The sequence below is a fragment of the Otolemur garnettii genome, unplaced genomic scaffold (genome assembly GCF_000181295.1).
Source record: "Otolemur garnettii isolate 467f Iridium unplaced genomic scaffold, OtoGar3 scaffold00249, whole genome shotgun sequence".
In the NCBI taxonomy this organism is placed as follows: domain Eukaryota; kingdom Metazoa; phylum Chordata; class Mammalia; order Primates; family Galagidae; genus Otolemur; species Otolemur garnettii.
In genome coordinates, this window is record NW_003852644.1 from 1,029,669 (window position 1) to 1,041,399 (window position 11,731).

General features: G+C 45.3%; 1 protein-coding gene and 1 non-coding gene across 2 annotated transcripts in view; one reads left to right on the forward strand and one right to left on the reverse strand.

Annotated features, from left to right (window-relative positions):
• The window catches only part of TEX28 (testis expressed 28), a 13,928-nt gene extending 3,992 nt beyond the window's left edge, over positions 1 to 9,936 (reverse strand). The window contains exons 1-2 of the mRNA XM_003802557.1: positions 9,925 to 9,936; positions 4,574 to 5,298 (exon numbers count right to left, since the gene is read on the reverse strand). Coding sequence (XP_003802605.1) covers positions 4,574 to 5,298; positions 9,925 to 9,936 — 737 coding nt within the window. The remainder of the gene's footprint in view (positions 1 to 4,573; positions 5,299 to 9,924) is intronic.
• LOC111722423 lies at positions 5,933 to 6,039 on the forward strand. Its single transcript, XR_002771229.1, has one exon. It is a non-coding gene; the product is annotated as a U6 spliceosomal RNA (small nuclear RNA).
• Positions 9,937 to 11,731: the final 1,795 nt, after the last annotated feature.

An 11,731-nucleotide genomic window follows, 5' to 3' on the forward strand; every position in this document is an offset into this window, starting at 1 on the left:
AGCTTGAGGCTTCTTCTCAAAAAAAAAAAAAAAAAAACCCGAGAGGTGCTACCTGAAGGAAAGAAGAGGAAGGAAGGCGAGGTCAGGTCAAAATTTTGATTAAACCCCTCAGCTCTTCAACCATTTATGAATTTATGAGGGTGAATCTATCTTTTTCTTGGCTGGGTATATAGGCTCATGCCTATAATCCCAGCCCTTTGGGAGGCTGAAGTAGAGTATCGTTTAAGGCCAGGAGTTTGAGACTAGCCTGAGCAACACAGAAAGACCCCGTCTTTACAGAAAATTTATTTATTTTTCTTTTTTTCTTTTCTTGCAGTTTTGGCTGGGGCTGGGCTTGAACTTGCCACCCCCAGTATATAGGGCCGGCACCCTACTCCTTGAGCCACAGGTGCCACCCTTTCTTTTTGAGACAATGTTACAATATCACCCTCCGTAGAGTGCTGTGACATCACTGCTTACAGCAACCTCAAACTCTTGGGCTTAAGCAATTCTCTTGCCTCATCCTCCAAAGCAGCTGGGACTATAGGTGACCGCAACAACACCCAGCTATTTTATTTATTTAATTTTTTTTTTTGTAGAGACAGAGTCTCACTTTATTGCCCTTGGTAGAGTGCTGTGGTTTCACACAGCTCACAGCAACCTCCAACTCCTGGGCTTAGGTGATTCTCTTGCCTCAGCCTCCCAGGTAGCTGAATACATCTGTCACGTGTACTTTTCTATGTCTGTGTATAGACTAAATAAAGGTTTGAAAAAGATTTTAAGAAAGAATATGTTTTTAAAGTGCAATAAAATTTTGTGCCCCAGCACCTTGCAGAGAAGCCACATAGCCAGGGTGCTGTGAAATGCTGTCAGGTCTGTACTTACCAGCTGGGCAGCCTGCATGTGCCTCTCAGAGACTCCATTCCCTCATCTATAAGGCCAAAGGAGAACAATGCCATTTGACCTTGTGCCCTCACGTAGTTATGAGCACAGAGTAACTATGAAAATCATCTTCAGGCCTTTCTCCATCCCTTCTAGGAAATTCAAGCCCTACAGAACTGCTTTTTCACTTAAGATATATACTAGTCAGGGCAGGCTAACTGTGGAGCAAACTACCAGAAATCTCAGGGACTAAACACAAGAAAAGTTTGTTTCATACTCAAGGCATAGTTGTTGCGGGATGTGTACTGGGTCAGAAGTGCAAGTTATAGAACTCACACCAAGAGTCAGAGAGAGAGAGAGAGAGAGAGGTGCTGCCATGCTCCCCGGTAGTCACCCCATGTTAAGAGGCCAGCTGAAAGACTCTGATTTGGTAAGAGTTAAGAGCGTATCCAACTGCTGTGCCTGTTCATGCAGGAATGTGTGTCACTACCACCAAGCTCTGTTCTTGCTCACTATAAATCTAACCTGTAAATGTCCCAAAATTTTAGATTTGGTTACCATGTCCTATGAAAAAAACTCCAATAGAAACTTGTAATTCTGACTGGTTATCTTACTTGATAATGTAAGGAATATTCTCTAACTGTTCTTTGTGAAATCTCAGGCTGTATAAATAAACACTAGTGAGATTTTCATGAGAAAACTGAAGAGGAGGACTCCCACTCATGCCTCTCCCCACCTCCATGTAGGCCCTAAAAGGACTGAACAGTTCTTATTTTCATGAAAATGTTCTGACTCTGGGGTGGCGTGCTCAGTGGGTAGGGCGCCGGCCCCATATATGGAGGGTGCCGGGTTCGAATCCAGCCCCAGCCAAACTGCAACAAAAAAATAGCTGGGCATTCTGGTGGGCACCTGTAGTCTCAGCTACTCAGGAGGCTGAGGCCAGAGAATCACCTAAGCCCAGGAGTTGGAGGATGCTGTGAGCTGTGATGTCACAGCACTCAACTGAGGGCAATAAAGTGAAACTCTGTCTCTAAAATAAAAAGAAAGAAAGAAAGAAAATGCTTGAGACTCTCTCCCTCACCAGGCAGTTGAAAGAAGTAGCATTAGTTAGCCAATGACTGCAGTGATAGGGGAGAGTGTGGTGCCCCTGAAGGCCAGTGGGAACCTAGAGAAGGGTCCTGTTGGGATTGGCAAAGATCCTTTGAGAGACAGGGTTTGGTTTTTTTTTTCTTCGTGAGCCCTAGTATTGTCTTAGAGGAAAATAAAATTGAGCCACTGCACTGTGGGGAGAAAGTGTTTACCAGAAGGCAATCATTTTCAAAACAAATATCTAACACTTAGCTTTGTACCTTAATTTGGTTATGAGCAAAACTGAAGAGATTAGGGCTGGCAAGATGACTCCAGTCCACACTCAAACCTCCCCAGCCAACCAGGACTAGAGGTGTCTGAGGGACTGTCACCTCCACTGGGCTGTCTCCCGCCACCACAGAGCCAAGGCTGGTGGCTCCATGCAGCTGTGCAGTCGCCATCGCAACTGTCTGACAGGGACTGCAGAGCTACAGCCTATTTGCCAGCAAGGAACAAGGCAGGTGTGGGACCATAAGAAGAGGACTAGAGGCTCAGTGCCTGTGGCTCAAGTGGCTAAGGTGCCAGCCACATACATCTGAGCTGGTGGATTCAAATCCAGCCCAGGCCCACCAAACAACAATGATGGCTGCAACCAAAAAATAGCCAGGCGTTGTGCAGGCACCTGTAGTCCCAACTACTTGGGAGGCTGAGGCAAGAGAATCGCTTGAGCTCAGGAGTTGGACATTGCTGTGAGCTGTGATGTCATGGTACTCTACCCAGGGAGACAGCTTGAGGCTCTGTCTCAAAAGAAAAAAAGAAGAAAAGGACTAGCCTGCGTCACTGCAGGACCTGGTGGCTAGGAGAACCATGGCCCTGCTCTTCCCTCTCCCCACACCCTGACTCTCTAAGACAGTGTTTCTCAACCTTTTTATCTCATGGCACACTTGAACCTATAGTTAAACTTCTGTGACACAAATTGTTGATCACAAAACAAGAGTAGAGGCTTGGCACCCGTAGCACAGTGGTTATGGCACCAGCCACATACACTGAGGATGGCAGGTTCGAACCCAGCCTGGGCCAGTTAAACAACTGCAACAAAAATATTGCCAGGGCTCGGCACCTGTGGCTCAAGTGGCTAAGACTCTAGCCACATACACCTAAGCTGGATGGTTCAAATCCAGCCTAGGCCCTCCAAACAACAATGATGGCTTCAACAAAAAATACCCAGGCGTTGCGGCTGGTGCCTGTAGTCCCAGCTACTTGGGAGGCAGAGGCAGGAGAATCGCTTGAGCCCAGAAGCTGGAGGTTGCTGTGACCAAACAACAATGATGGCTTCAACAAAAAATAGCCAGGCGTTGCGGCTGGTGCCTGTAGTCCCAGCTACTTGGGAGGCAGAGGCAGGAGAATCGCTTGAGCCCAGAAGCTGGAGGTTGCTGTGATGCCACAGCATTCTACCCAGGGCAACAGCTTCAGGCTCTGTCTCAAAAAAAATAGCTGGGCATTGTGGGCAGGCGCCTGTAGTCCCAGCTACTTGGGAGGCTGAAGCAAGATAATCACTTAAGGCCAAGAGTTTGAGGTTACTGTAAGCTGTGATGTCACAGCAGTTTACCAAGGGCGACATAATGAGACTCTGTCTCAAAAAAAAAAACAAAAAACCAAGAGTAGAGGCCAGGCGAGGTGGTTCATGCATGTAATCCCAGCACTCTGGGAGGCTAAGGCAGGTGGATCCCTTGAGCTCAGGAATTGAAGACCAGCTTGAGCCAGAGCGTGACCTCATCTCTAAAAATAGATGGGAGTTGGGGTGGGAGCCTACAGGGAGGCTGAGGCAAGAGAACAGCTTTGAGCCCAAGAGTTTGAGGTTGCTATGAGCTACAATTCCATAGGACTCTATCAAGGATGACAAAAAGACTCTATCTCAAAAAATAATAATAATAAAGAGTAAAAACAGAATATACTTACTGTGGGGGTGCCTGTAGCTCAGTGGGTAGGACGCCGGCCACATACACCCAGGCAGGCCGGTTCAAAACCAGCTCTGGCCAGCTAAACAACAATGACAACTGCAACAACAACAACAAAAAATGGCTGGGCACTGTGGTGGGTGCCTGTAGTCCCAGCTACTTGGCAGGCTGAGGCAAGAGAATCACTTAGACCAGTGGTTCTCAACCTTCCTAATGCTGCAATGTATTTTCATTGTTACAAAAAGGGGTCGTGATCCATAGGTTGAGAACCGCTGGTTTAGACCCAAGAGTTTCAGGTTGCCGTGATACCGTGGTACTCCACCAAGGGCGACACAGTGAGACTCTGTCTCCAAAAAAAAGAGGGTGGCGCCTATGGCTCTAGGAGTGGGGCGCCGGCCCCATATGCCAGAGGTGGCAGGTTCAAACCCGGCCCCGGCCAAAACTGCAAAAAAATTTTTAAAAAGAATATACTTACTGTGCTTTGAACATCTTTCGAAAATAATTTAATTAATGACCTTTAAAATTTTTCGCAGCACATCTAAGACCGTCTTACAGCACACTGGTTGAAAATCACTGCTCTAAGCCCTTGTCTCAGCTCCCTTTCACCCTCTCACAGATGGGTCCTGGGCGCTGTTCCCCACCTGTTTCTACCCCCAGAAACAAGGCAGGAGAAGGGGCAGCCTCACCGGCATTTGTCCTCCTGAAGGGATTCCAGCGACACCTGCAGGTCTGTCAGGTACCTCTCCTTTAGGCTCTTGTAGGATGCCCGGAGGCCAACGTGGAACTGTTTGACCTCTTTCAGCTCTTCTTTTATCTTCTGCAACAGCAGGTTTCGTTGCCGGGCCAAATATTTCTCTGACAGCCTTCCCTGCTGCACGCCTGGGACGCGCATCTGCAGAGTGAAGTGTTTGATGATGTCAGGCAGGCTAGCAGGCAGGCAGTCCTCTCCATTCTGCTTCAGGGATTCTGTGAACTGGGCCTTCTCACCAGGCTGCTCATGGGTGTCCAGGCTACTTTCTGCTGGCTGCACTGAGCCCTTGGGCCTGCATCCTTCCTCCAGCTCCTGGAGCTGCTGGTGACACTGGCGGAGCCTTCGCTCTATCTGGGCGATGGTAGCAGAGGCACGCTGGTTGACCTTCTCAAAGGCCTGCCGGATATGCACGGCCTGGTGCCGATCTGCTTTGGACACCAGCTTGAGGTAGCCCACGGTGTTCTCATCCCTACTGGCCCTCTCCACTCTCAGTTGCTCTGAGAGGTACAGAATGCGGTGTTTTATGCTCTCCTGTAAGTTTCGGGCAAGCTCCCCACCTGAGAGGCTAGAGTGGCCACTGGGGCCATCTTCACTGGATAGGGACCTGCATGAAGGCACATTGGACGGAAGGGTTGCACTTGGTCCCTTGGTATATTCTGCCTGCATTGAGAAACCAAAAAAATCATAAAATAGTTACTTGGTGACCTGCAAATATTAGGAGAATTGGACATTTTGTGACCTTACTCCATAAAAATACTTAAACATATGCATGAATACTTATGGATGCAGCATTTTCTTTTTTGAGACAGAGTCTCACTAGCTTGCTCTTGGTAGAGTGCTGTCACAGCTCACAAAGACCTCAAACTCCTGGGCTTAAGTGATTCTCTTGCTTCAGACTCCCAAATAGCTGGGACTACAGGTGCCTGCCACAATGCCCACTTATTTTTTGTTGCAGTTGTCATTGTTGTTTAGCTGGCCCAGGCTGGTTTCGAACTCGCCAGCCTTGGTTTATGTGGCTGACGCTGTAACCACTGTGCTACAGGCATCGAGCCTGTGGCTACAACATTTATGCTTTAAAGAGGAGCCCAATACATAGTAGGGGTCAAGTTCATCTTCTGGGCTCTTATTGCTTCCTTTTCAGCATATGATTCCTTGCTTTGTGGGGGTACCTTACTACATATGACCTCCAGATGGCTCGAATCTCCCCTCCACATATGGTCTGCCTGTTCTTGGACCTCTACCCCTATTTTCTCTTCCAAGAATGACTTACTCATTTATAAAGAACTGTTCTTGTGTGCTTGCTTCGGCAGCACATATACTAAAATTGGAACGATACAGAGAAGATTAGCATGGCCCCTGCGCAAGGATGACACGCAAATTCGTGAAGTGTTCCATATTTTTTCACTTCTATGGTTTATCTTACAAGGGTACAAGTGAATCTTTCTAAAAGCAGAATATGAACGTTTTAACTCAATAACTAAGAAAATGACATGAAGGTTATCTTGACCAGTTTGATGAGCGTATTTCAAAATGTACATGAAAACAGCACACTGTACCCCATGATTGCATTAGTGTACACAGTTATGCTATAAGAAATAAAAAAAAAGAACTGTTCTTGTAAAGTATAGAATAAACTCATTCCATTAACCTACATGGCTTGCCATATCGCTACTCCCAAGGAGACAGGACAATAGGCAGAGAGATTTGCTTCCTAACAGATTCATTCATTCATCCAGTCATTTATTCAACACATATTTCTTTCTTTCTTTCTTTTTTTGCAGTTTTTTGGCCAGGGCCAGGTTTGAACCTGCCACCTCTGGTACATGGGGCTGACGCCCTACTCCTTGAGCCACAGGCGCCGCCCTCAACACATTTTTTTTTAAAGACAGAGTTTCATTTTGTTGCCCTCGGTAGAGAGCTGTGGCATCACAGCTCACAGCAACCTTCAGCTCTTTTTTTTTTTTCTAGAGACAGAGTCTCACTTTATCACCCTCAGTAGAGTGCTGTTGCTTCACAGATCACAGCAACCTCCAGCTCATGGGCTTAGGCAATTCTCTTGCCTCAGCCTCCCAAGTAGCTGGGACTACAGGTGCCCTCCACAACGCCTGGCTATTTTTTTGTTGCAGTTTGACTGGGGCTGGGTTTGAAGCCACCACCCTCAGTAAATGGGGCCGGCATCCTACTCACTGAGCCACAGGTGCTGCCCCAACCTCCAGCTCTTGGGCTTAGGTGATTCTCTTGCCTCAGCCTTCCAAGTAGCTGGGACCACAGGCACCCACCACATACCTAGCTATTTTGTAGTTTGGCTGGGGCCGGATTTGAACCCGCCACCCTTGGAATATGAGGCTGGCGCCCTACTCACTGAGCCATAGGAGGCGCCCAGTACATATTTCTTGAGTGCCTACTATGTGGTACAGAGGCCAGATACATTCCTTGCTCTCATAGAGCTGACAGCCCAGGATGGAAAATTCTGTCATAACATAAAATAATGAGACTCTCACATGGTGAGGAATAACATTGCCTTTGAGATAGAGCCCAGTTCAGATCCTGTATCTACCACTCTGAGACCTTGAGCAAGTTTAAAAAACATTCAGAAGCCCAGTTTTCTCACCTCAAAAATAAAGGTGAAAGTAACAACATTCTGGAGCCCAGTGGACCAGTGCAGAATAGGGGACAAGGAGCTAGTAGAGGAAGATGGGGTCAGCTCAGGTCATCTCTGTTCTATTTCTTTTCCTTTTTTTCGTTCTTTCTTTTTTTCTTTTTGTTGAGACTGGGTCTCACTCTGTTGCCTAGGCTGGAGTGCAGTGGTATGACGATAGCTCACAGCAACCTGAAACTCCCAGGCTCAAGCAATCCTCTTGCCTCAGCCTCCTGAGCAGCTGGGATTACAGGTGTGCACCACCATGCCCAGCTAATTTCTAAAAAAACTTTTTGTAGGGATGGGGATCTTGCTATGTTGCTCAGGCTGGTCTTGAACTCCTTGCCTCAAGTGATTCTCCTGCCTCAGCCCCCCAAAGTGCTGGGATTTAAGAGCCACCACACTCAGCCTTGTTTCTACTTTGAAATGATAAGCACCTTCATGACAGTTTATGATCTAAAAATGCTCTCCCATCAGGCCTGTAATCCTAGTACTCTGGGAGGCCGAGGCAGGTGGATCGCCAGAGCTCAGGAGTTCAAGACCAGCCTGAGCAAGAGAGAGACCCCATCTCTACTAAAAAATAGAAAACCTAGCTGGTCATTGTGGCAAATGCCTGTAGTCTCAGCTAGTGGGAGGGTGAGGCAGGAGGATCACTTGAGCCCAGGAGTTTGAGGTTGCTGTGAACTATGACACCATGGCACTCTACCTAGGACAACAGAGTGAGACTCTGCCTCAAAAAAATAAAAATAAAAATATTCTCCCAGTGGCAAGTCAGAAGTGATTATACTGTAAGAGGCAGCTTGGCTCTGGATATTTTATTGTAAATAAATTATACCTCAATTTAAAAAGCCCAATGTAATACCATTATACACCCAGCAGATTGGCCAAATTTAGACCAACAATAATAAATGTTCATAAGGATGTAGAGCAATAGGAACTCTCAATCACTACTGGTGGAAGAGTAAATTGGTATAACTACTTTGGAAAAGCATTTGTTAGTATGGGCAGTGCCTAGGTTATGAACAAGATAGATTGTGTAGGTTTGTTCTTAAGTTGGATTTGTATATAAGTTGGAACAGATACATTTACCTATTACCTGTAATAACCCCATTCGTAAATGCAAGTAGTCTATAAGTCAGCTGTTTGTAACTCAGGGACTTCCTGTATTGTAAAGTTGAAGACATGCATACCTGATGATCCAGCAATTGCATTTGTAAGCAATATACCAGGATACAGGTAAACGAATGTTCCCAAAAACCAACGATTAGAAACAACCCACCTGCCCATTGAGAGTAGAATGTGTAAGTAAACTGTAACATGTGCAAGAATATACCACTGTACAGCAATGAAAATGAACTACACCTTGAAAAATACAAATGAATTTCACAAGCATAATGTTGAAAAAAACCAAACAGAAAATCCATGCTGTGTATGATTCCCTTTATATAAATTCCAAAAGCAGGCAAAACAAAATGATTTATGTAGAGATGTCTACACAGAGTAAAGCTACACGGAAAAGCAGGGATGTTAGTAGCATAAACTTCAGGATGATGGTTTCTACTCATCTGGAAGAAGAGAATTGTGTTGGGGGGACATGCGGAGGCTAGGGTGCTTGACTTGAGTACTAGTTAAATGTATGTTTGTGTTATCATTATTTCTTAAAATATATGTTGATTTTTCTGAAGCTTTCTTTTTTTTTTTTTTGCAGTTTTTAGCTGGGGCTGGGCTTGAGCCCTCCACCTCTGGCATATGGGGCCAGTGCCCTACTCCTTTGAGCCACAGGCACCACCCCTTCTGCAGCTTTAAGTATTAATACATATGCTAAATTTCACAGTTTCAATTTTTTTTAATGTTCAACAGATGGATTTGACAGTAGATCAGATATGGCTGGAGAAACTATCAGTAAATTGTACAACAAAGCTAAGGAAAGTATCCAGAATGCAGCACAACAGCACAAAGAAATAGAAAAATAAAAAAACTGAAGACATGAAAGATATTATGAGATCTAACAAAAATCTAATTGTCATGTCAGAGTGAGAAGATAGAACAAAACAGTAGCAATATTTTATTTTATTTATTTATTTTAGAGACAAGGTCTTGCTCTGGCTCAGGTTGGTCTTGAACTTGTGAGCTCAGGCAGTCCACCTGCCTCGGCCTTCCAGGGAGCTAGAATTACAGGTGTGATCCACCACAGCTGGCCAGCAGCAATATGTATATATATATTTTTTTTTGTTTGTTTTTTGAGACAGTCTTACTATGTCACCCTTGGTAGCATGCCATGGAGTCACAACTCACAGAAGCCTCAAACTCTTTGGCTTAAGCCATTCTCTTGCCTCAGCCTCCCAAGTAGCTGGGACTACAGGTGCCCGCCACAATGTCTGGCTTTTTTTTTTTTTTTTTGGCTGTAGTTGTCATTGTTGTTTGAACCCAGCCAGCTCCAGTGTATGTGGCTGGTGCCCCAGCTGCTGAACTACAGGCACCAAGCCCTAGTAGCAATATTTTAAGAGATACACCCTAAGAACAGTCCAAAATTGATGAAAGACACAAATCCACAAATTTAAAAATCCCAATAAATATCAATCAGTAAAGACAGAAATAGGTCCATACCTACACACAAGATCTTAAAAGCAGCTAAAAAAGCTGATTACCTTTAAAACCATGACTTTTAGATTGCAAGCTGACTTTTCAATAACACCAGTGGTGCTTGCTTCAATAGCACATATATTCAATAGCATCTATGAAGTCCAGAAGACAGTTGAATAATATCTTCAATACACTGAGAGAATAACTGTCAGAAAGAAAAGAATAGGTTATATTCAAAGAATCAGAAGTCACAGTATCTTCAGACTTTCAACCACTAGCATCAGGGAACTAGAGGACTATGAAGTAATGACTTCAAAATTCTGAGGGAAAATTATTTTCCAATCTAGAATTCTTCACCCAAACTGTCAACTATGAGGTTAGACTGAAAACATTTTCAGACATGAACTCACATAGTTTACTTTCTCTACATTCTTCCTCTGGAAGCTACTGGAGAAAGTGTGCCACCAAAATTATGGCGTATTCTAAGGAAGAGATCAAGATGGGATCCAGGAAACAGGGGGCCCAAGCCAAAAGAGAGCCCCAGGTAATGGCTTGGCAGCATTCCTGGAAAGTAAGTCAAAAGCCTCCAAGAGAACTCCGGGGAATCAAAACTACTGGAATGCCAGACATCTTTGAACATATGCATAGGAGACTTAGACAATTGGGGGAAGTCTTGAACTAGGGATCAGTAATAGAGACCGAGCAAAAGGACGTGACTCCAAGGGAAACAAAAAGTTAGGAGAGGCTCGGCGCCTGTGGCTCAAGTGGCTAAGGCGCCAGCCACATACACCTAAGGTGGCGGGTTTGAATCCCCAGCCCGGGCCCACCAAACAACAATGATGGCTGCAACCAAAAAATAGCTGGACATTGTGGCTGGCGCCTGTGGTCCCAGCTACTTGGGAGGCTGAGGCAGGAGACTCGCTTGAGCCCAGGAGTTGGAGGTTGCTGTGAGCTGTAATGCCACGGCACTCTACCCAGGGGGACAGCTTGAGGCTCCATCTCAAAAAAAAAAAAAAGTTAGGAGAGAAAGTAAAAGATATCATAGTAGTCACCCAGCCCAGTTGTGACTAATGTTTCCATGGACTTGATCACCACGAAGTGATCTAACCAAAGTCATTATAGACAGGACTGGAAGGATGGAGAACAGGAAGTATGTGTTGGTGGTGAGGCAGATGAAGGAGCTACATCATCATCTTTAAAAAAAATAGAGACAAGGTCTCACTCTGTTGCCCAAGCTAGACTGCAGTGGCATCATCATAGCTCACTATAACCTCAAGCTTCTGGGCTCAAGCCATCCTCCTGCCTCAGCCCTCCAGGTAGTTACGACTAAAGGTACACACATCACCATACCCAGTTAATTTTTTTATTTTTATTTTTGTAGAGACGGGGGTATTCCTATGTTGCCCAGGTTGGTTTTGAACTCCAGGCCTCAAGCAATCCTCCTGCCTCAGTCTCCCAAAGTGCTGGGATTACGGGAGTGAGCCACGGTACCCAGCCATCATCATCTTTTATAGTGAGAAGTCACTTAGTAATTGTTAAAATATTAATAAAACAAAGAAATAGCGGGTGGTGCCTGTGGCTCAGTAGGTAGGGCACTGGCCCCATATACCAAGGGTGGCGGGCTCAAACCCAGCCCTGTCCAAACTGCAACAACAACAAAAGAAAAGAAATAGCACTATAAACAAATTATTTAGAGAATTGAAGGTAAATACCAAAAGAAACCGCTAAAACAATTAAAAGGATTGATTCTGGGAAGCAGACAATTGAGTGGTGAAAGGCCAGGGATTGCTTTTTTTCTGTAATAAACCTTATAAAACCACTTAACTCTTTGAACCAGAGGTCAGTAAGGCGTTCCCCAAAGGCCCTCTGCCT